General features: G+C 41.5%; 1 protein-coding gene across 2 annotated transcripts; it reads right to left on the reverse strand.

The window, feature by feature from the left end:
• Positions 1–8800: 8800 nt before the first annotated feature.
• Positions 8801–25391, reverse strand: SLC20A1 (solute carrier family 20 member 1). 2 transcript variants are annotated; one of them, XM_019444982.2, is made up of 11 exons: positions 25197–25391; positions 24122–24735; positions 23835–23975; positions 23562–23647; positions 18800–18896; positions 16235–16354; positions 13944–14213; positions 13264–13822; positions 11841–12026; positions 10769–10853; positions 8801–9767 (listed from the first exon to the last, which is right to left on the reverse strand). In XM_019444982.2, the coding sequence occupies exons 2-11, from the start codon at positions 24465–24467 to the stop codon at positions 9612–9614; spliced, it is 2046 nt and encodes a 681-aa protein (XP_019300527.1). In that variant the 5' UTR covers positions 24468–24735; positions 25197–25391; the 3' UTR covers positions 8801–9611. The 2 variants fall into 2 exon arrangements, with proteins under 2 accessions (XP_019300527.1, XP_019300537.1); XM_019444992.2 differs by having other exon boundaries at positions 25265–25390.
• Positions 25392–25428: the final 37 nt, after the last annotated feature.

Below are 25428 nucleotides of genomic sequence, written 5' to 3' on the forward strand. Positions count from 1 at the left end.
GGCATTTGTTTGCAGCTGCTTGCCTGTTGCAGTCTGTCACTAGTGCGGGCTGAGGAGACCACAGGTGAAGGAACCTACTTCTTGCTGGCTTCCTATTCCTGTGAAGGTCACCCTCACGTTTCTTGACTACAACAGCAGCAGTTCCCTTCTGTACAGCAGCTGAATACTGTCTGCAGCTTTTCAGCCCTCACAGAATCCGCCTTTTCACATACCTTAGTCACTAAGCATGCCCTCCTCACTGGTGCAGACCTGGCACCAGCCAATAGCAACCCTTCCTGGGAGGTCGGAGTTTCAGCTTCACAAGGTCTCTTCTCCAAGCTTCTAAAAGTTTTAATAATTCCACCATCTTATCTTTATTTCCCCAGCCTCTGTAGCTGCTGCTTCTACGATACCATAGTTGTTTTTTGCCATTTCAGTTGCAGGTTAACACTCTACACCTAGTTAACTCTTTTATTAAATTCTCTGTTAAAGCACCCATGACTTCTTTCTTCTGACTGGATTCAGATGCAGAAACTAGAACCAAGAGGGGGGCTTACAGCCCACCCTCCAGGATGTGCACCTATCTTCCCTAAGGCATCTAAACTACTTGCTATTTCCTGCTCATCGGGACTGAGTGATCAAAATATTACCAATAATGAGAAAACTGATATGTTTGGGTCTTCAAGTCCTGAGGTAGTAATCACATGCTGAAGATGGGGCAAGACAGAAAGAGTCTGTCTTCCTACCCTGATGACCATGATGCCACTGTAACAGTCCTTGGGCCTCTTTCACCTGGGAAAAAAATATACTTTCTTCTCTGTTCTTAGGATTTCCTTTCATTCAGTTTAACCTATTCCCTTTTATACAGAGTCCTATATACTTTTCTTCAAAGACACTCCACCAGAATTAAATCCTTTATTTCAGACTTAAGAAATAAAGGGATAGTCAAGGAATATTGTCACACCAGTCAAGGAAAGGTATCTATAGAATTAATGTCAAGTTGAAAATTACCGTGTCAAGAAAATTACATATGTTTATTTGGAGGATGAGATCAGTTAATAAACCCTATTTACAAAGTGCTTATGAAGTGCCAGGCATTGCACACTTCACATTGCATTATTTCATATAAATCTCATGAAAATCCTGTGACATAAGTACCATTATTATCACCATCTTTAGACAAGGGAACTGAGGCTTAGAAACAGCCTCCAGGATACACACAACTAGCAAGTGCTAGAGCTGGGACTAGAACCCAGATAAATCTGGCTCAAATCTTATGTTCCTAACCACTATTCTATACTGTACACATGAGGCAATCAACTGTCTTTAAGATCTCTGATTCCAATGGAAACTTTGAATTTAAAGCCCTTCTCTATACTAGAGAGTGACTCTATACTAGAGAGTGAACTCTGCAAAAAACCAAAGATTCTACACAGAAGTATCACATCAACTCTATACACACAAGCTGACAGTACTTCCAAAAAGCTGGCAAGGCCAACCATATTTGATGTCGACGGAGAGCCTGCCAGAGGCCGAGACCTTAGCTAAAAGAAAATTATCTCCCTTCCAAATCAATAAGGCACACACAAGGCCCATCATAGGACCACTCAACTAATGGAAAATATTGACTAACACTTCCAGAACCTGCCCCCCCAAAAAAATCTTAATTGAAATTAAATTTAATAAAGGTTCCTAGATAAAGATACCATTAGGCACTGAGCTCTTATGGGCCGAAGTTTGATCTCTAATGGTACTTGTATGCAGCATAAGCTCTTCCTGGAATTTCCAAAGGTCCATTATCCTTACAGCTAACATAAAAGTACCACTTCACTTTAGGAACCAAACTGGCAACTTGGCTGCCAACTATTATTTTGCAAAGCAGGGCACAGTTAGTTGAGAATTATATTTTTCCAATTAGCACAGTGGGAAACACTATTGAGGCATTCAGCCCAAGCCTGCAATTAGAGAACATTTGCTTGCTTCTAGAAATAGAATGAATGGGAAGTAGAAACCTGCTATCTAGGTCTTTAGCAATAATACTCTGGGAGGGGAAACCTTGCTCTATCAGCAATCCCCAGAAAATAACCATCTTGTCCTTCTAATAAATAGCATTCTGCACCGCACAGTATGTTCAGATGAGAGAAATCCAGCATCATCTCTGAATGTAACAAAAGGGGTTTACACTACAGCCCAATCATTAGAAAGGCAAGGACTACTGCCAATGAGCAGCTCCAGTGTTTTATTTTAGTAGTTATTTTTAAAAATCTATTCATAAGCTTTCAAAAGTCTCCATCTGTTACAAAAGGAATAGTTTGGTGTAAACACCTCAGCAACCTCCAGCTAGCTGACCCTCTCGGCTTTTCAAATATCTGTGTCTCTGGTGAAACAATGGACAGAATTTACATCTCCCAAGTAGAGATGAAGAGAAAGGCAGAGAACAGTTCTCCCTCACTCTCTGCCTCTCCCCTGCTCGTGCTCTCTCTCTCAAAATAAATTAAACTTAAAAACAAAAAAGAGAGAGAAAGAGAACAGTATTACAGAGAAACCAGTTTCATGCCATGGTACAGCTCAATAACCTTACCAAAACTGGGGCACTGATCAGAATTTTGGCGTCAGGCAAGGGAAAACAATGGGCAATTAAGGTGTATGAAAATCTTATGCACTGCACACAGTGGGAGACAGGGTTTTAACAGACCAGGCATCCTGACACCACATTTCACAGGGAACAAACACAACCCAGCTTTTAATGAGCAACAATCTTAACTTTGTCACCTTGTGTCTCTAAAGGCTTTATGTTGCCTGAAGGTGAAGGAGTGGGTGAGAACAAATCCTTTTATTTCCTACCAGTCAGGAAATGCACTGTTGAAAGCACTAGCTTAGCCTAAAGCTTAGCCCAGTTTGCAAAGGACACAGCAACTTGCCAGTAAACACAAGTAAATGATTGTGTAACATTTATCTAGTTCTCTGCACAACAGGTTAATCAGGTGACTCAACGTTGCCCTGTTTATTCTGTGAATGACACCATTTAACTTCTAGACACCAAGGGGGATTTACCAAGGAATAAACAGCTTCATGTCTCAAAAAAAAAAAAAAAAAAAAGATTTTTCTTGTGCATTCACACACACCTGTGCATATATGCATAGGCGAAATGCCTAAAATATGCAAGCCTTTGACAGTTAACTACAATTTACTGATATGCAAGCTACTGACAGTTACCTTTGGGTAATGGGACTGAGAAAGGGGAAAGCAAGTGAACTTCATTCTCTACCTTCTATGCTTAATTGTTCAGAATTTTTTTCAACTTAAACATTCCAATAAATTTTCCACTTTAAAAAAAGTATTGGGGCACCTGGGTGGCTCAGTTGGTTGAGCGTCCGACTCTTGATTCCGTCTCAGGTCATGATCTCATGGTTCATGAATTCGAACTCCACATAAGACTCCAGGCTGACAGCGGAGCCTGCTTGGGATTCATTTTCATTCTCATTCTCTCTCTCTCTCTCTCTCTTGCCCCTCCCATGCTCTCTCCCTCTAAAATAACTTAAAAAAAAAAAAAAAAGGAATTAAAGTATCAATGAGTCAAGAATTCCTAAGTAAACACAGACTGAAATATTAACCTTCATTCCCTCTGAAACACCACCAAAGTGGTAGTAAGAGACTACTGCTGGGACACACAACAGCCGTGGATACAAAACCACAGAACTCGGCAGCTAGGCAGCAAAGGCAGCAAAGGGCAGACCTGAAAAGGCTGAAGCTAAGACGGCCACTAAAAAGCTAGGAAATTTGAGGAAATGGTACCTCCAGAAGAGACCATGGAAGAGAGGTTAAAAACAGAAAGACTAGGAGTCTAAGAAGCTGTTAGGGCACAATACGATAACATTTAAAAACAACAAAACACTATCTTTTAGGCATGTCCCCGAGTATTTCACAGGTAAGATGCTATGTTTGGGATTTGTTTTAAAACACTCCGGTAAAGGGGCACCTGGGTGGCTCAGTTGTTGAGCATCTGACTCTTGATTTCAGCTCAGGTCATGATCTCATGGTTGATCTTGAGATGGAGTCCCTACCCATGTCAGGCTCTGCACTGGGCCCGGAGCCTTAAGATTCTCTCTCTCTCTCTCTTCCTCTGCCCCTCCCCCATTCATGTATTCCATTTGCTGAAATCCTCCCAACAACCTCCCCCATCTGGGGTGCCTGAGTAGCTCAGTCCTTTGAGCTTGGGTCCAACCAACTCTTAGTTTCAACTCAGGTCATGATCTCAGAGTCATGAGATTGAGCCCCGTGTCCAGCTCTGTGCTGATTGTGGAGCCTCCTTGGGCTTCTCTGCCCCTGCCCTGCTCACACAGGTACTCTTTCTCTCTCAAAATAAACTTAAAAAAAAAAAAGTTGAAATAAACCTGTCCACTGGCTGATTAATGAACGTTGTGTGTGATGGTTAAAAAAAAGAAAGAAAAAGTTTTCACATTTTCATTCAAACCCCCAAGAGAATCTGGAGCATAACCAAACAGGAGTGCTAAAAGCTTAGGGTCTCTGCCACTGGGGGGAATCTTGTCCTCAGTGAGTAAACTAACAGATGAACAACAACCAATCACCAACAGACTTTGAAAGAAGTGATCCGGTAAGCCATTCATGGAGCTGCACATCTTTCTTTTGTAAATGTGACTTGTGGACTGAAGAACAAGTGTTCAAGTTTGTAACTTTATGCAATCACTCACAGTGAATATACCATGGCAACTGAAACTTGAACCATGTTGTAGGGGGACTGGTGTTATTTACCTAAACTGTGGTAACCAATTCGTACATAATTAAGCCACACAAAGCAAGGACTGCCTGTACTGGACACAGGATTAAAATACACAGTGAACTCTTACCCCAAGGAAGAGTCAGAACTTTGAGCAGTCAGGCCTTTACCTTTCTGATTCTCCTCGGGATTCTCCCAAGGAAACGGTCTAACTAGACCAGCCTAGACCAGGGCTTCTCAACCTCAGACTTTTGACATTTTAGGCCAGGTAATTCTTTGCTGTCGGGGGACACCCCTGTGACTGTAGAATGTTTATAGCAATATCCCTGGCCAGGAGCAACCCCCTACTTTGACAACAAAGAAAGTCTCTAAATATTGCCATATATTCTGGGGGGGTGGAAGAACCACTGCCCAAGACAAAGGCCACACAGTCTCACAAGGGCCACCTACACACCCAGAGCTTCCCACCAGCATCTTAGTATTTCACTCTCACAAATAGGAGATGACCAGAGATCACCAGGTTGCAGAGAAAAGCCACTTGGCACTAAGAGACTAGAGTGAAAAGCCGGAGTGAAAAATAGGTAGAAAAATATTTTAATTATCATTAATATCCTCAGAGATACTGATTGCATCCACTAGTAGGATGCTTTTTTTTTAAGATTTTGGAAATTAAAAAGCAGAAATTTTAATAGGATTAGACAACAAAGTTGAGGTCATCTCCCCCCAAAAAAGGACAAGGTCAGAGAAACAAAAATGTACTGAGCAAAACACTCAGAAATTAGGACTAGTTGGGTAGCTTAAAAAGCTCAAAACAAAAACTGCAAGAAGGATATCAAGGTAATTCAGGAAATTCCTAGAACTTAAAACTGTAATTTTCTGGACTTCAGAGTGAAGTACTCAGTTCACTGAAAAGCAAACCAACTCTTCACTGTCAGGTTTCTAACACTAAGAACTAAATATCCTAACAAACTTCCAGAAAGATGGGTCACACACACATCAGAAAGGCTTCAGACTTTTTCCACAGCAGCACTGAAAGCAATGCCTTCAATATTCTTAATGGAGATTATTTCAAACCTAGTTTTATATGCAAATTATCAACTAAATGTGAAGATATAATAAAAGAAAAAACACATTCCAGCCACGCAAAATCCCCCCAAAATCCTCCCCAACACTCTTTCCAGGAAGTTGCTACAGGGTGTTCTCCATAAGAACAAGCACATAAAGCATGAAAAACGAACACAGGACTACAGAAAATAGTAAACCTAACAACGGCAGTAAAGCTCCCAGAATGAAGAGGGAAATTTTAGGATGCAGATGTGAAACTTGTCTAGATTGGGGCAGATAAGTTTTGAGAGAGGCTTCCCTAATAAATTAGTAACATTCCCAGTGCTTCCAGTAAGTCCTATGAGGAAATCAGACAAGTGGTACTAAATGGATTAGTGACAAGAACCTAAAAAAGACCACTCCACAGAAAAACAAAAACTTGTACAGGAAAAGTGATTACAATATATTAACTATAAGACTCGACTTTTAAATACTCTGAATATTATTCTTACCAAAATTAAGACCCAATTATACAGTTAAGGTGGGAGGTTAAGGTCTGTGTATGGTAAAAGTTGAAGACAAGTAGAACTACAAATCATTTTCCACTATGGGAAGTCAAGAACTGAAAGCTGGAAGGGCCAAGTGGTTACACAAATGTGTATTATTCAGCTACACACAAATACTCCAACAAAAGAACAGAGTGGAGTAGCATGAGGAAAGGGAGAGATGGTGGTTGGAATCCCATTTCTGTTACTAGCCTTGCTGAATCACGGGACTCCTTAATACGCACACATACAGCCTTGATGTTAAAAACTTTAAGATTTCGGGGCACCTGGGTGGCTCAGTCAGTTAAGAGTCCGACTTCAGCTCAGGTCATGATCTCACAGCTCGTAGGTTCGAGCCCCACATCAGGCTCCGTGCTGACAGCTCAGAGCCTGGAGCCTGTTTCAGATTCTGTGTCTCCCTCTCGCTGACCCTCCCCTGTTCATGCTGTCTCAAAAATAAATAAAACGTTAAAAAAAAAAAAAAGTTGCATGCTGTACTGAGCCAGCCAGGTGCCCCTAAAAACTTTTTTTTTTTTTTTTTTTTCTTCAAAAAAGGCAATGGGGCACCTGGGTGGTTCAGTCAGTTAAGCGTCCGACTTCAGCTCAGGTGGTGATCTCATGGTTGAGCTCTAGGCCCACATCGGGCTCTCTGCGCAAAGCCCACTTGGGATCCTCTGTCCCCCTCTCAAAAATAAACAAAAAAAAAAAAAAGGCAACATTGGGGGCACCTGGGTGGCTCAGTCAGGTTAAGCATCCAACTCTTGGTTTTGGCTCAGGTCATGATCTTGCAGTTCACGAATTCGAGCCCCACACTCTGTGCTGTGGAGGAGCCTGCTTGGGACTCTCTCTCCCTTTCTCTTTGCTCCTCCTGCTCCCTCTCAAAATAAACTAACTTTAAAAAAAAAAAAAAAAAAAAAGGGAACATCAGGTGACTGGACAGCTCAGTCAGTTGGGCATTCTGACTCTTCATTTCAGCTCCGGTCACGGGCATGCAGCCTGCTTGAGATTCTCTCTTCCCCTCTGTTCCTTCCCCACTAGCTCTCTCTTAAAAAAAAAGCCAACATCTATTCTCAAGAAACACAGGCCAAGGTTCTGTCAACCACATATCCCTGGCCCATATCGGACATTACTATACATGGAAATACAAACTCCCTCTGGTTTCTTCCTAGCTTTTGGGGTTCCTCTTCCCCAGACCTGGCTGCTCTTCCTAGAGAAGCACATTTTTGATTCAAGTATTTTTCTGCTGTTCTCTCCTGAGCCAAGGGGAAATGCTGAGGAAGGTTACTATTCTCCATTTTATCACAGGGAAGATAGGATCTGGGCTTGTATAAGGGTCATATAGCACCATGAGAGGAAGCCAGTACCAAAACACAAGAGGGTCTCCTCCAAAACCTTCAGTTCAGAGATTAATGCTAGGTTCCCCTTTACCATACATAGCCTCCTCCCTCCTTCCTCAAACAAAAAGTTTCAAGACTACTTTCAGCCAGTCCCAAAGGCTAAACTGATGTTCATTCTCTACTAACATGTAATATTGGGAAAGATACGGTTCCCCGAACAGATTCTATCATCTGTGAAAGAATATTAAGACCTGTTTGAAGAAATCTTGAGGATTAAATGTATATAAAAAGCTGAGCACAGTTCCCGACCTTAAATGGTGAACACTGACTGAGCCATTCTATGGCATGTATCCAACCAGTGATCTAATCTCTTTCAGGCATAGGTCAAGCAGGCATAACTTCATCTGGTACAGTGTAGCTTCTCAAAAGCATCCTCCTAAAACTTAACTCTCAGGACAGTAACTATCTACCTAGTTTGCAAAGCAATGCACTTTTCACTAACAGTTCTGACCAAGGGTAAAAGGGTCAAGACTCAAGAACAGAGAGAATTTTTAAATAAGCTGAGCTACACACCACACCCCCCCATCTGTCTTAGCATCCTTCATAATAGCAAAGCTAGGAATAAATATTTGGTAAAATAGTCCATCCAAACAGGAAAACAATGAGTAGATTTATACATGCTAGCATCGAAGTGTCTAGGTTGTGCTATTGAAAGGAAAAATGGGGCACCTGGGTGGCTCAGTAGGTTAAGTGACCCACTCTTGATTTTGGCTCAGGTCATGATCTCAGTTTAGGAGTTTGAGCCTCGTGTCAGGCTCTGTGCTGACAGCCCAGAGCCTGCTTAGGATTCTCTCTGCCCCTCCCCCCACATGCACTTGCAAACGCCCCCCCCCCCCCCGCCAAAACAAATAAATAACCTTTAAAAAAAAAAAAAAAAGGAGGAAAAAAAAGGAAAAATGTCAAATAGTTAAACAGTGCCTATGGAGTTATGTCATGTATATTCTGGGATCCCAAGAAACTTAACAGGGAGGAGTGGGGAAGTTTAAGTTGGTCGGTAGTTCTCATTTAAGATATCCACACTCTGCTAAGAATGGCATAGGGCTAACTGATTTGGAGCCCAGATGCTTCAAATATGAACAAAAACCATGAGAACAAAATTTTCTAAAAACTGTAGGCTTTTTTATTCAGTTAAGAGGTAGACAGATGAACATGGAAGGCTGTCCCATTTTACTTGCCCAAAGTTCATATTCCACTTCATTCATCCATCCCACACTGCCAGAAATCTTAAATAACCACAACTGCCAGAAGGCTTTTTCTTCCTACTTCTTTTTAGCAATAATAGTCAATGAATTGCTTGCAAAGAAGTTACTACTAACTTAAATCTTCACCGTGTCCAAAGAACCTCGTCCCTATAAGAAGTTCCCACATATGCCAATGGAACCTGCCACTACCGGACAGGAGGGCAGAGTACAAACGGCTCTATTTCTCTAAGAGACTACAAGGGAAGCTTCAGTTATGTTTCTGTTGTTAAGTCCCTGTGCATGTTAGGGCAGAAGCTGGTGAAACCACCAAAGCAGAGCACACTGTGTCAAATGGCTCTGAATGGTTTAAAAAAAAAAAAAAAAAAAAAATCACAAGTTATCTTCAGAGACAACATTAAAACATAATGGAATTGAAGCCTGATACAAAAAGTAGAGAATTATGTACAGGAATTCACAGCCCAGAAGGAAAAGGGACCTTAATAGGAACCAGTGGAAACCTGGCTATTTTACATAGCTAATTTTGAGACAAGTCATATTTAGCACAAAAGCAATTATAGCACAAGTAACACTTCCCTCCCACAGCTCCCAAACTTTAAAAAGACTCTTGCCGGTCTTCTGTAACACTGTGATCATTCTTCAAAGGAGCAGGAATGTGTAAGGTGGCCCCAAACATTGACAGGAATTTTAATCTCAAACAGCTTCACGCTCAGAGGATGACATATTTGAAGACTGCCATAATAGCAGCACTGATAACGCCAGAAATGGGGACTGTAACAAACCAGGCCATAAAAATGTTGCGGAAGAGTCGCCAATCAACAGCCTTTTTGGATCGGAGCCAGCCAACAGATACAACAGAACCCACCTAGCAGAGAAAGGGAATCAAGGAAACTGATTAGTAAAGGCCAATGGCATTTTGGTAACAGACACATGACCTTATTTATGTAGATAAGGAGCCCCAGACTGCTGGATGAGACTGAGTCCATCAAAGATGGTTTGTATTAAGAAGATTACTAATAAGAAGATAAAAACAATATAAAAATCCAATCATTAAGTCTGTGCCAATTGGGGTAAAATAGGAGAACACTTCCTTTTTCTCTTCTGAGCTACTGGAATTTAATCAACTACTTTAATGAACTACTTTAATATTGAACCACTTGGGGTGCCTGGGTGGCTCAGCTGGTTAAGCGTCCGACTCAATCTCAGCCTCAGGTCATGATCCTGCAGTTCGTGAGTTGCAGCGCAGAGCCTGCTTGGGATTCTGTCCCCACCCCCCAAATAAATAAACTTAAAAAAATATATTTAACTACTTTAATAAGAAGTTATTTTAAGTTTTAGGTTTTCCAAATATCATTTCAGAGGGAGGCAGATATTAGACCTCATAGCCAGTGACCTAGAGATATCCTGGAAGAAAAAGGATAACTGACAGACTCCATCTTTTTAAGATCAACCAACTTAAATTGCCTTAAGGAAGCCAGTTTCTTCCTCTTCCCACAGTTAATGCATGGCCATCACGCAAAGCCTGAATTCAACAAGTTTCTTCATACTTCAATTCAGAGAGTCTCTGAATATATTCTTTCCATAAATAAACTGCCCTTCAATGTCCAATAAGCCTCACAGACTTGCTAACCAATACAAAAAGGGCTTTTGCATCATTTGGGGAAAACCTACATCATTTGCTTAAATAAGCATACTAGACCCAAAAATTGTAAAATGTAATAAGCCTTTACATTCTTATAGTCTCGTCCTGAACTTGTGAACTCTTCAAGACTCCAACTGTATAAAACTTTCTAAACCACAGTTTCACACTTAAAAACTCTCTCCATATTATTAGAGCCATTCAACAGACACAATATGTTTACTTACTTTACAATGCGTTGTACTGATGGGAAGACCAATATTTGATGCAATTACCACAGTGAGGGCAGATGCCAGTTCAATACTGAAGCCACTGTAAACATAGAAAGATTAGTTGTCAAGAATAGAAACTGATATTTTAATAAGCTAACATTATCTCAAAGTTAACACAATCTTACTATGCTCTGATACTCGGTGACAAAACCTTCACTAACAATCTTTAATTCGCTATAGCTCCTGAAATATACTTTAAATCAGGCTCTCGGGGCACCTGGGTAGCTCAGTTGGTTGAGTGTCTGACATCGGCTCAGGTTGTGATCTCACAGTTTGTGACTTCAAGCCCCACATCAGGCGTGCTGTGCCAGCACAGAGCCCACTTTGGATCTTTTGTTCCCCCTCTCTCTGTTCCTCCCCCGTTCACACTCTCACACTCAAATAAAACACTAAAAAAAATTAATAAATAAATCAGGTTTAGGCGGCTGGGTGGCTCAGTTGATTAAGCATCCAACTTCGGCTCCGGTCATGATCTCACAGTCCGTGATTTCAAACCCCGCATTGGGCTCTGTGCTGACAGCTCAGAGCCTAGAGCCTGCTTCGGATTCTGTGTCTCCCTCTCTCTGACCCTCCCCTGTTCATGCTCTCTCTGTGTCTCAAAAATAAATAAACATTAAAAAAAAATTTAAGTAAATATATCAGGTTCTCTTCCCTCTTCTCTAATGTTTTGAGGTTTTAAGGTTTTCTGGAAGCTCGTTATTAAAGTTTGCACTTTTATTTTGAAGAATTTAATAATCAGTCTCAGCTCCCAAGTAAAGACAAACTATACATAGCTATTCACTCCACACACACCTTTCTCAGAAAAGCTGTACTGTTAAGAAACCACTGGAAATTAATATTTGACCAAAATTATGTTTAAGGGCCAGACAGTATGTAAAACCTACAAGTTCACACAATGAGAGTAACATCAGGAACTTATATAAGCTTGGGTTACTTTAGATGAAGAGTTGTGTGGTAACACTACACAGTACTATGAACCTTAAGAAAATGAGCATTAATCTTTCTAAGACCTGCTTTGCCAACTTACCTAGAAGGTGTGATCGGTGTCAGATCTTTCCCCATGGTCTGGATAACTCTCCTTCCCCAAACCCACAGACCAATACAAATACCAACTCCACCATAGAGCAGAAGCCATATCGGTGTTGCCACTTTTGAAGAAACATCTCCTGTGTCATAAACCAGATATAAAGCAACCAGAGGACCGATGGCATTGCTGAAAGAAAAAAAGAGGATGAAGATGATTTTTCAGGCAGAACTAGAATTTCGCAAGATCCAGTTTGCTAAATGACCTACTAGATTATTCAAAGCAAAGCTGGCAAGCTCATCCAAAAGAAATAAATGAAACCCCAACATACACAGCAGAAGAAAATAAAAGCTGCTCTCAGAAGAATCCCATGCATTTGGTGGCCTATCTTCCAATAGGTAGCCTAAAAAAAACGCAGGTTCCAATGAATGGCCAGTTTACAAACCACAAGACTAAGGCTAACAACTAACAAATTCATTCCTTAGGGACAGTGATTAAGTTTTTCATCTTACACTCAGAGAATTTACTATCAAAGAACTGGATCCTATCTCAATAGACAAGACCATTCTTTGTAATCTCTCTAAAGAAAAAAATTGTACTGCCTGTTTAATAAGTCAATAACTCCTCTGACCTCATCCTTTCTAGACTATTTAGTGTCCCACGGGGTGGTATGAGCAGCACAACCACAAGCAGAGCCTTATAAAAGGGATAACGTGATATAAAAATAGAAAGTGTGGTAGGGGGTACTTGGGTGGCTCAGTAGGTTAAGTGTTCAACTCTTTTTTAATTAAAAATTTTTAAACGTTTTTATTTTTGAAAGACAGAGCTCAAGCAGGGAGGGGCAGAGAGGGAGACCCAGAATCCGAAGCAGGCTCCAGGCTCTGAGCCATGAGCACAGAGCCCAACGTGGGGCTGAAACTCACAAACTGTGAGATCATGACCTGAGCCAAAGTCAGACGCTTAACCAACTCAGCCACCCAGGCACCCTTAAGTGTCTGACTCTTGCTTTGGCTCAGGTCATGATCTTATGGTTCCTGAGTTCTAGTCCCATGTCAGGCTCTGCACACTGGCCAGGAGAAGCCTGCTTGGGATTCTCCCTCTCCCGGGCCCTCCCCTGCTTGTACTCGCTTCCAAAATAAATAAATAGGGGTGCCTGGGTGGCTCAGTCGGTTGAGCGTCCGACTTCAGCGCAGGTCATGATCTCATGGTTCGTGGGTTCGAGCCCTGCGTCGGGCTCTGTGCTGACAGCTCGGAGCCTAGAACCTGCTTCTGATTCTGTGTCTCCCTCTCTCTCTGCCCCTTCCCTGCTCATGCTCTGTCTCTGTCTCTCAAAAATAAATAAATGTAAAAAAAATTTTTTTTAAATAAACAAACTTAAAAAAAAAAAGAAAAGAAAGCGTGAGGCTGAGATTCCAAGTCAACTGACCTGACATCATTTCCACCATGGGCAAATGACCCAAAGCAGGCTGTCAGGATCTGCAGGAACTGGAAGAGGAGAGATACCTCCGGTTTATCCTGGTCATACCATTCTTCTAGAGAGCTGCTACTTCCTTTTCTGTCACCCAGACCCATCTCTGCCTTGACACTCATGTCCATCTCAGATGCCGAGTGAATATCAGACACAGCATTGCAGTAACTGGTGTAACTATCCATTCGAATTCGCTTCTTGCTCTCCGCGTTAGGCCATGTCAGCTTCTCCATTTCTTCACCTTTCTGTTCACCTTCTTTGGCACGGAATGAATCCAGAGGCATGCCACAAATTGCCATGGTGTAGGAAGTATAGCTATTATTGCGCCTCAAGGGTTTGTCGCCAGAGTCTCCCATGCAGTCTCCCACCTTGGCAAGATGTAATTTATGCAGCAGCTCTTTGTATAAGCCAGAATCTTTATGCACGGTATGATACTGATAGTGGCCACTGGAGTTCATCTGGTTACTGACGGCTTGATTGAACTGAACAAGGTTCCCATTAGGCAACTGAACTGCTCCTGGCCAAGACCAAAACAGTCACATTAAATACAAAGACCATCAGATCCAAACAGTGAGCCCCCTCACCAGTACAGGTAACAAAGTAAAACTCTTATTTTCCCCACTGAAGAAACCACTCACCATTCATGGCGCTGTCTATGCTGGTTTCCTCTTTCAGGTCCACACTGGGAAGCCTCTCTCGCTCTGGAGCTTCCTCCAAGTCTCCAAGTTTGAATGAGACTGTTCTCTCCTCCACCACAGCCCGGAGGGGCACAGTGGCAGATCCTACCTCAGAAACGGGACTCCTGGTTTCAATATCACTGACAGACAACTTTGTTTCTTCATGGTCTTCTTTCAAGCTATTCTTTTTTTCCATTAAGGGGCTTTCAGAAGGACTAGACTTTATTTCTCCTAGAAAAAACGGGGGATTTTTGTTTGCTTTTGACCAAACTAACTTGTTCCCCATCTCCCCTTTCCCCCCACTTCAAAAAAATCCAACTCAAAAATATATTTCAATGAAAATTCTGGATAATATTCCTGTCTACTTCATTTGCCATATCTCCTATCTTTCCTTTGCAAAGATATAGCAATGCTTCAGGGGTCACAAGCTTTTTCAGTAAAGGGCCAGACCGTAAAATATTTTTTTAGGCTTTGTGGGCTCTGTTGTGTATTCCTGTCCTTCACAAGACAAAGATTGTTGTTTTACAAGGGTAAAAACCATTCTTAGTTCCCTGCTGACCCATTCTGAGGTGAAAGATACCTCAAAGCATGAGGCTGACAGACTGAAAGTTTAGACTGCATCTAGTTTATGTTCTTCTTAAAAAAGGAATGCCCCCAAATTTCAGTCCAGGAGCTCAAGTAAAGCAACAGAGCTCCATGCAGGCAACTAAAGATGACAACTTGAATTCCCACCTCCTGAAACAGAGATGTGCCTTATGGTTCTACCTTATGGTTCTAAATGCCATGACTACACAGGAATATTTATTTTCTGCCCATCCTACCGATGCCCAGTATGTTTACATGTTCATTCAGGCATCACAACTAGGCTACAGACTAGGACATAAAACATTATCAAGACTTGTATCATCTTCTCCCAGACTGGGGGAAAAACGAGGTCAGAAAGTGGTGCAAGCCTCGTTCCCACTGTCCGCTCAGCACAACCAGACTAGCAAAGACCAGAGCCTCTCAGAGGCGTCTCAGTGCAGCTGCATGACGCAGCACTCTTCCTAAGGCCTCTGCAGTCTGTGCATCCGTCCACTTCCGAACAACAAACTTGAAATCACTAACCAAGCATTTGCAGATAGAAAGGGCTGAGATTACTTTAAAAGCTCTCAGCCAGTAAGGAAATGAATACAAGGTTTAAATAAGACTGATGCTAACCAAAATTTATTGTATTTAATTATACTCTACTACCGTGTGATAGTAATGATCTAAATGATTCCTTCACATTAACACTGGAAAATGTCTACCTCTAGAATCTGTGCTATAATTCTGAGAATTAACGAAATCTAAAGTCAGATATAAATATGTGACTTAGCTTTACAGGCCCAAATCTGAAATTACACACAGAAGTAGTTCAGATAAATGTTTCTTGAAAATATTTTGTATTTACTCCTTATTTTATATTAAGATATCCTCACACTTCCCAATTAATGTAAGCTACATCTCTATATATTTCTGTCACCAGCAACTGATGTACGGTAAAAAAAAAAAAAAAAAAAATTACATTAAAGGCCCAGTTTGCCCCTAGCATATGTCAAAAATCTCTTATAACTAAGGGCGCCTGGGTGGCTCAGTCAGTTGGGCGACCGACTTCGGCTCAGGTCATGATCTCACAGTCCGTGAGTTCGAGCCCTACGTCGGGCTCTGTGCTGACAGCTCAGAGCCTGGAGCCTGTTTCGGATTCTGTGTCTCCCTCTCTCTCTGACCCTCCCCCTGTTCATGCTTTGTCTCTCTCTGTCTCAAAAATAAACGTAAAAAAAAAAAAAAAAAAAAAAAAAAAAATCTCTTATAACTAGGTCTCAGGTCATTTCAAGTCAATAAAAACAGTTTGGGCAGGGGCACCTGACTGGCTAAGCCAATTAAGCGTCCAACTTCCACTCAAGTCATGATCTCGCAATCTGTGAGTTCAAGCCGTGCATCAAGCCCAGTGTCAGACTGCTTAGGATTCTCTCTCCCTCTCTGCTTCCCTTCGCCCACTTGCACGCGCTCTCTCTCTCAAAATAAAAAAAATTTAAAAACCTAGTCTCTCTCTCTCAAAAAAAAATTAATAAATAAAAATTTAAAAACCTAGTTTAGAACAATAAATCCATATTTTGAAATCTCATTTAAATGTGTGACTTCGCCAATCTACCCAAATAGTGAGTTTTTGTACACAAGAAGTTAACAGACACATTGCTAGTTAAAACAATCTGCTACAATTTGTTACTTACGTTCAATTTTTCTCTTCATCCTGGGACATACAAAGAACCAGACGATAAGGGCACAGAAAACTGCACATCCCACCGAGATGAGGATGGTGCCCCACAGAGGAAGTTTGTCAAAGCCCAGCACTAGGAGATAAAATGGTGCATCTTGAAAACCCCAGGGCGACAGCCCCCTGCAACAACGTGTAAACCCTCCTCGGGGGGACTCTGGGGTTCCCCCCAAGCCAGCCCATCACCCTTTACAACTGCTGCCAGCCTTAGGTCCACAGGGTTTATTGTACTGACTACACAAATTCAGGAGAAAAATCCAATGGTCATCTGAAACCCACACCTCCACCTCTGGCCCACTCTCCACACCTACTGGATTCAAGTCCCCCAAGTTCCTTCAAAAACTAGCTTTTTTCCCTTTCTTTGTTTAGAAGATAAGGATTACTATACTCTGAGGATCTGCAACTAGCTATGAAAAAAAGGAAGCATTCCACTCCCTAGCCTCCACATGGTAGCTGCCACACATTATGTTTGCACATACAGATTTTAATGTTAAAAAAGGGACCCTCAGAATCACATTTGTCATACTGATAAAATTTTCTGTGGAAGTTAATCGAATCCATTGTACTAACCTCCAGCAAAAACCTTTAATAAGATTATCTCTTAGGATACATTATCAAACTAAGATACAGAAAACCGGAATATTATCTATCAAAAGATAAGGATAGTTCAAAGGACCATCTTTCACAAAAATAGTTTAGTGGTAATTTCATTAACAAGGCATATCTTAGAGACATGCCTACTTTTCACATGGCTTTGGGATCATTAATATCAGTCCTCATGTGCTTACCCCTTAACTGCCAATAGGCTTCAAGCCACTAGCCTATACTAAGGACAGAAGCAAAGCACTACAGAATTCTATTTAAGCCTGTAAGATGTTATAATGATCTGTAGTTCATCCACAAATAGCTTGGCTACCTGCAGTTCTTTTGCTTTATTCTGATAGGAATAGATTACCTATAAAATGGAAAATCTATTGCCCCCCAATGATTAATATTTAAAAATCAGATGTAACCGTGGTCCCTTCAAAACTAAAGTTCTATAGTGACTACAAATCTTTCCATTTTAATTCCTATCAATTCTGACCATGTAGTCACACAAACTAAAATATACATGAAGCTTAATTAATCTCTATCACAGTTTAAATCTATGTTCCAAGCCAAAAGGGGAAATGAGAAAGGGAAATTTTTCTTGTAAATGATCCACAAAGAACAGAACAAAAATATCCCAAGTTCCTTTTTCAAAAATGATTGCAAGTTTAAGTTTCTAATTTCACTGAACTATGACCTTTGCCGCTACCAGATAAAACATCTGTGCTTAGAGTGTCACAGGAGACTTTAGTTTAGCATGAAGAACTCAATTTAAAACATAATTGGAAATGTAGCATGCAAGCTTTTCTTTGCCTGTACCATTTGGTGAGGAGTCTGGTATCCCCTAAGTAAGATCAATATTCTCATAAAGTTGTCCATTTTCTTCCCTAATTATTCCAAGAATAAAGACAAGGTTAAAAATACTTAGCTATTTCCATTTTTGGCCAGTGACTTACTACTTCAGTGAAGTTTAAGAACCAATTTACAATCCATTAATCAGAAACCAATTTAGTGGGCTCCAATGAGCATTAAAAAAAAGCTAAAGAGAAGTATCTGAAAACATGAGGACACAGCACATAGTAAGGGTAAGTAGCTTCTAAATACTATTCTAGTTTTCTTTCCCTCTCTGTCTCTACGTGCACATATGTCTTGGGCAGCAACGTACAGTGTATTTTTTCCAGTGGGTCACAGTTAAAAGATCAAAAGCCACTCGCCTGACCATCAAGTCAAAAGACCCTAGAGAGTGAACCTGAACTGATAAAAAGCAGGTACTGTCAAGTTACAAGTTAGTAATCTTTTTCAGTTGCTAAATTGAACACGGATCATATTTTTATCCATGCTTTGCCTTAGTCCCAAAATAAAAGTAATCATCCCAATCTTTATATCCTCACAAATTATTTTTCCTCTTAGCTGCATGAATTTCTTCTTCCAAGTGCACTTAGATCAGGTGTTTAAACATCCCAACTCTTCTCATTCAAGCAGATTCAGGGAAGTAAATTTAGTGCTTAGAAACAAAAGTAGCTCCATTTGGGAGAGAAAAAAGAGAATATCCAGCAAACCAGTCCTAAATGACTGATTATTGAAGACCAAATATAACTAATTACTCTTCAGCAGTTGAGGTCAGTATCAATTCCAGTTATTTTTAGCACAGAAAGGAGAAAGGGAGGGAGAAGATCATATTATCGGTGGATCCTGTGAAGACTATAAAGAGTAAAGGTCTGTAGTGATTTAGAATCTGAGCAGGTCTCTTTGGTTGAAAAACTATCTAGGTTAACTCAGCATACACTAGCCTGCAGCCTTCTGAAATGGGCGCAGGCCAGCCACCTTCTAGGAGATTTCAGCCCTGTAAAGCAAAAAGGGGTAAATTGGGCATTTAATGCAAGTCTTATAAACAACGTTAAATTCACATTTAAATATTTTGATATGTACTTACAAGGTGCTCCAGTATACATGATGGAAAAGAGGTTTATTCCAACTGTGCAGGCATAGAAAACTGGCAAAGCTCGCAAACCATTAGGAACGGGATCTGTCTAAAAAAGATTATCAAGATCAGTATCTTGAAAGGTGTTATAAAATTATGTTAACTAACTTGAACTTAAATTTAAAAAAAGGGGGGGGGGGTTAAGTTAACTCATTTCCATAGAACTTTGTAAAAGGGCAGGTTCAGGAATTACATAAGGCCAGTTAATGGTATCCATAGTAGTAGGAAAAGCCCAGTTGGCCTTGCTCCTGAAAGTCTCCTTACCAAGGCTGATCTCATCTTTTATATCTACCTGAATTTAAATTTGTGTTTGTTTTAGGTTTTTTTTTGGGGGGGTGGGGGGGTGCTATTTTTAACAAAGTCACCTACACCAGTGACTGGTAATGTCTCAAATAATGTTTCAACACCCAGCGTCCTAAGGTACCTGACTGTCCAGATGTAAATCTGAGCATACACCTGAGATGTACTATACATTTGTAAAGGATACCAAGAAATAGACTATGAGATGTCAGGACATTTCTCACCATGCCTGCAAAGATTTCTTAAAATCAAAACATGCAGAATTACCTGCAACAACAATCTTATCTAGACATTAACAAATACACCACTATTAATGACTTACCAAAGAGCTAAGATAAAAATCAACTGTACACTAAGTTACCTCCTCATTCAACAGACTGTACCAAACACAATCCTGGGCACTAAAATATGGGAGTGAATGAGAAAGTTCCTGCCCTCAGAGAACTAACATTTACATTCTAATACAGAATAACGTAAAGTAGCAATAAATGCTATGAAGAAAATAAAGAAGGGTAAGGAAGAGGCAGTGATGGAAGGCAGAACACACTGGGAATTATCAGTGGAACAAAGACACAAACCTGGTAAGTCAACAAGCCATGTACATACATAAGGGGGGCGGGGGGGGGGGGGGGGTGACAACACAGAATATTGCAGACAGAGATATCAGCAAGTGTAAAAACCCTGAGGCAAAAAACTCAGGAATTGCAAAGAGGCCAGTGTGACTAGAAATAAAAAGAGCTCCACTTAGAACAAATGTGTATTAATTCTACAGGAAAACACCCAGGTCAAACACTTAAAGAGAACACAAACTTGAATATATGGGAAGGCTAAACTATGAAGATGTTATCCTAAAGGTTTAATGCTGTCTGGATAGCAATCCAAAAGAAAATCTTGGGAAAGAAGAGAAAGATCCAAAGTGCTTCTAAAGCTTCTAACTAGGATAATCAACAGTTGGGAAGAGGGAGGTAGTGGCTGAAGACAAACACAACAGAAGAGAAAGGAAAGATGCCATTCAAAATCAGTAGAGATGGGCCCTCACTGAAAAACACTTTGAATTTTAGCTTCCCATGAGGTGCCTGGGTGGTTCAGCTGGTGAAGCGTCAGGACTTTTGATATGGCTCCGGTCAGGTCGTGATCCTACCGGTGTTGAAATCAAGCCACAAGTTGGGCTCCGTTGTGAGCCTGCTTGGGATTGGTCTCTCACTCTCTCTGCCCCTCTCTCCCACTCTCTCTCTCAAAATATTTTTTTTTTTTAAGTTAATTTTAGGGGCACCTGGGTGGCTCAGTCAGTTAAGGGTCCGACTTCAGCTCAGGTCATGACCTCACAGTTTGTGAGTTCGAGCCCCGCATTGGGCTCTGTGCTGGGCTCTGTGCTGACAGCTCAGAGCCTGAAGCCTACTTCAGATTCTGTGTCTCCCTCTCTCTGTTCCTCCCCCACTCGCACTCTGTCTGTCTCAAAAATAAATAAAGATTAAAAAAAATTCAAAAACTTAAAAAAAAAAGTTAATTTTAGCTTCCCTATCCATACTTTAAATATATATAAACACATCAATAAATACACAAATAAATACGTGCTACATATAGAGAAATAGCCAAAATAAAAATGATAGCCTATACCTAGAACTATTCAGCATCCTGGAATAACTCAACAGTGTGGGACACACTCCAAGGGCAATCAATAAGCTATCAATTCATAAGATCCCCCCAAAATCAAAACCCATTAGAGATCTATAAACATTATGTAGGGACTTCTCTTAACAGACTTTCAAATACAATTTGGTAATATGGTATCAAATCAAACTAATTAGAGTTGAGAAATAATAGGTTTTATTTTATTTTTCTGGGTTTTATTTTTCTGTACAGTCCAATTATGTATTCCCTGAGGTAACCAGTATTTAGTAGCAGGGAAGGTAGTAAATGAATGATACTTGTGGTTTATTATGAAATACAAGCTCACCATCTTTTAAAAAAAGGCAAAGTTCATAAATCTAGGAACTTTTACTCCCTCCAGACTCGTCTCGGTCACTCGCAAGAGATAACCAAGGCTAACAACTTTATAAGATTTGTATTACTGTATGACCCATCTAACTACACACTTGGAACTTTATCTGGAAATAATGTAAATATCTCATCATCCAGTCATGTGAGATGGGAAGGGGGGCGGGGGGAGTCTTGGTAACTCCCCATCCCCAACCAGAATAGTTCATTGTTTACATACTGGATGTTCTGATAAGCCTCTAAAGAAAAAGGCTCCTCTGAGTTTGAAAAGATGTCCTAGATTTAATGTGATTCCTAACAAAAGGGAGACTGCTCAAAGACCCATTTTTCTCTGACTAGCATTTAAATAATAGGATAACTTTCCCTTTTCCCCCATTCCTTTATTGCCCCTAGCCTTTAAGGAGAAGTACCTCATCTCCACTCTGGATTTTTCTACTAGACTACCCAACACCCTTTGCACAGACATCAGAAAACAGAAAATTTTAAAAAAGCAATTTTAATGTTAATTTCCAAAACAGAATCTTAAGTTGAAAAGCAGCTTAATGGTCAAATATTCAGACTTTAACAACCAGTACCCCCAAAGGTTACCAGCATAAGGATGTTTTGAGATTTAAAATCGAACAGTAACCACAACTATTCACATTCATCACCCAAAAACTCATTAGCAGATTGGACACAAGACTATGATGGGTCACAGGGAGGACAGGGGAGTTTGGAGGTAAAAAAAAAAAAAAAGTCCTCAAAGTCAATACTGCTAAACACTATTCCAATCATTCTTGATCATGCTCTCATCCTCATACCTACATAAAGAATATATTGTTACAAAGGGAATATATTTAACTCCAGCTCTCAACTGTGGGTAGAAAAATACCTGCCATGCAGTTCTCAAATGAGAGATACTGAACACCTAAAAATCCCTCTTTGCACCTCAGAGCACCACCATTTCCCCTCCAAGAAAGAAGACAAGTTTTATCTTGAGACATACAAAGCCTCTCCAGAATCAGAACAATCTGCTTCCCAATAAATAATCAACAAAGACCCAGTGTAAAGTTTCACAAAGCAGGAATCCATAATACAGGATCCTATGTATTCTCCTTGTTCTCTGGTATGGAGTAATCTATATGGCTCTAATAAAAATACTGAAAAATCTGATCTGTGACTACCAGTAAGCCTCGAACCTAAGCATCATGTTATCTATCATATGCTACAACAATTCTGGGGATCCGGCGGGTAGCTCATCAAATCTGCTTGCTAAATAAAACGGTATCAAACTTCAAGTCCATCAGTAGTAACAATGAACTATTTACTCTCAAATTCTAACCAATCTATAAATATTTCAATTTTCCAAGTATTCAACTGCTATATTCTGGCAGACTCAGGCCATAGGAAAGAACAATTAATGAATCAATTTACCATAGTGTTTCTACAAAGGCGCAAACCCTTCCCTACAAAAGCTTACAACTAGACCGAACAAGTGGGTCTGAATATATTCTTACCCCTTGGGACTAAGCTACCTATCTCTCTTCACTCAGATGTCTACAGTTTAGGAGCATTTTACAAACTTACAATGGGCCGTTAAGAGCCATTCACCTCAGAAAAAGGACAACTTTGTTTCCTCAGAAAAATGCATTTATTCTTACCAAGTAATTCAGTCCAGTGACAACATCCCTTGTCGTCTACATTTATTTTGGAGCCAGCATCAGACTTCTTGATAAAAGAAATGCTATTGGGTCCCTCAAAAGGGATTTTCAACTGGACAGGAAATTAAATGACTGTCTGGAATTTTTTTTTTTTTTTTTTTTTTTTGAGGGCCAAGGGAAAAAACAAAAAACACCTTTACGGGCTCTTTTTACCCCATCTGGGAAATTAGAGTCAAGTCACTGTGAAATATAGAGTCCCCACCCTGAAGCTTATAACCTGGTTATGCTAATCAGCACGACAAAAGTTAACTGCGTGGAAACCCAAACTACTCAATTTAACTGTCGACTAAAAAAACATTATGTCAAGACACATTACGACTTACGAACCCCAAGCTCATAAGTCAAAATGGTCCAAAAACAAAAATAATAATAAGTCAAAATGGTCCATATATGTTGTTGATTTAGAGAAAACAGTAATCTACAAACACCTGTACAAAATCACCCTGAATAAATTTCCTTATTTTTTCATTCCCAGCTTCTCCTCTATTTCTTGGCACACCATATATTCATTCAATTTTTCCTTCCTGAATGCATTCTGGGCTATCGAAAACTTGACTTTTTCAGAGAGCTCAGCAACATACAAGAGGTGTACCGAACACAGACGTATTTTTTAACTTTCCAAGGCCACACTAATCACATCTACAAGAAGGCTAGCAGTCTGAATACCATTGAGTGTGACCCACCAAAGGTCATAAAAGAGGGGAGAGAAAGATTACCTTACGGAGGATGAATGCACGAACAAGGAAGAATAAAATTCCAGACATAATACCAGAAAGCAGTGGAGAGATGAACCAAGACATCACTGGAACAGAACACATTAAAAAGAAAAACGTCAACTGATGAAAATCAGGAACCAAAAAACACTTTAAGTTTTAGTATTCCATCTTCAAAACTTTCCATCCCTCCATTTTACACCATTTATGTCATATAATGCCATGGTAGCACATGACAAGAATAAAAATTAAAAAGCCATTTAAAATTAAACATACCAATTTTTATCAGTTCAGACCACTTGACACCCTCCTGCCCCTTTGCCACGAGGGAGAAACCGATGGTTGCACCAACAATACAATGGGTTCCAGAAATGGGAAGCTTCAAAAACGAAGCCACTAGTTGCCACACAGCAGAACCTGAAACACAGGCAAGTTTTATTAAGTGGCAAAATTCTCAGGAATGCAGTGCCTTCCGAAGAAGAAAACCTGAAAGGGAGAGCCCAAGTATGGAACCACCCGCTTGCTCACCCGCCACCAAGGGGCAATACATAAAAAGAACTTACCAAACATAGCACTGACAGAGCCGGCCATCAACAGCTGTTGGGTCGAGTTGTACATCTCCACGTCGATCAAGCCCTTCCTGATTGTTTCGCTCACTTTGGCTCCCAGAAGGACGGAGCCCACGGTTTCAAAAATACTAGCTAGGATGCAGGCTTGCTTGAGGGTCACTACACCTGAGCCCACAGCTGTACCAAACGAATTTGCTACATCATTGGCTCCCACGGAGAATGCCAAGACAAATGCAATAATGAAGCCCAGGATCAGCATCCATAGGTAGTCCATCAATGGACCAGAAGCAGCAGTAGCAGCAATAGTACTGGTAGTCAGCGTTGCCCCGGTAAATGCCATTCTCTAGACTAGTGGTTTTTATTAATTGTAAGAGAATTACTGAGCGGCTTTCAAGATGTGTAAACAGAATATGAGGTATCAAAAATGCTATAATAAATAATATATATTATATAAAATTAAATACTGTAAACTACGGCACAGAAACCGAGCTGGGGAGTTACTGCTATACGCTGCGTATGAGCATCTGTTGTCTGGGGTTTCTTTGGCTCTGGAGGGCTAAAAGCAAGGAGAATTCCATGGCGGAGAAGAGAAAGGACGCAAGTTCATCCTGGGGGGGGGGGGGGGGGGGGAGAGAGAAAATAACAATAGCAGCGCGCCCTTGGGGGAACCCTTGCGGCGCCCCACGAGGCTGGGGGCTCCGGCCTTGTCCTCTGGCCGCAGCCCACCGGCCCCGGCCCCGAGCGGGGCGCGCGAGGTGGTGGGCACGTGGCGCCGGGGACCTCCTCGTCAGCGCTCGCCCAGCCCGGAATCCCCCACCCCCACCGCCCGCCGCCGGCCCGCGCGCGCCCTCCCCGCGAAAACCGGAAAAGGGCCGTTCCCGCGCGCGCCGCCCGAGGACCGCCAAAAAGGCCCGCGGGCGGGCGGGATGGGGGAGGGAGGCGGACGGTAAGGAAGCCAGAATCCCCGTCCGCCGCCCACGCCGGCCCACCAGACCGCCTCCCGCTCGACGGCGTCGGCGCCTGGTCCCGCCGGGAAAGAAAGCCTTTCCAAGGTGGCGCCACCACTCACCAGAGGAAACCAAGGGCCGAGCGGAAGACCAGACGCGCAGGCTGCGGCGGCGGCACGGACGCACGCACCTGTGGTCGGTGAGCAGACGGCCTGGGGCGGAGGCTCGGGGATGGATCGACAGGGCTGGCGACCCACCCAATGAAGCACCCGCGGCGCCTCAGCGGCAGAGAAGAGAAAGCACGCAGCGCGCGCCGGCAGCCATCACTCTGGCGGCACACGCCGCCGGCCGCCA

The sequence above is a fragment of the Panthera pardus genome, unplaced genomic scaffold (assembly GCF_024362965.1).
Source record: "Panthera pardus isolate Hobbes unplaced genomic scaffold, ASM2436296v1 HiC_scaffold_26, whole genome shotgun sequence".
Classification (NCBI taxonomy): Eukaryota; Metazoa; Chordata; class Mammalia; order Carnivora; family Felidae; genus Panthera; species Panthera pardus.

Bases quoted from the DNA above. Each gene is read 5' to 3' on its own strand.
- SLC20A1 (XM_019444982.2), bottom strand. From the start codon at position 24,467: ATGGCATTTACCGGGGCAACGCTGACTACCAGTACTATTGCTGCTACT. The intron at 18,897-23,561 runs GTAATCTTTCTC...AATCTTTTTTAG, and splicing joins GTGCATTCATCCTCCGTAAG to ACAGATCCCGTTCCTAATGG. The intron at 16,355-18,799 runs GTAAGTACATAT...TTTATCTCCTAG, and splicing joins CATGTATACTGGAGCACCTT to TGCTGGGCTTTGACAAACTT.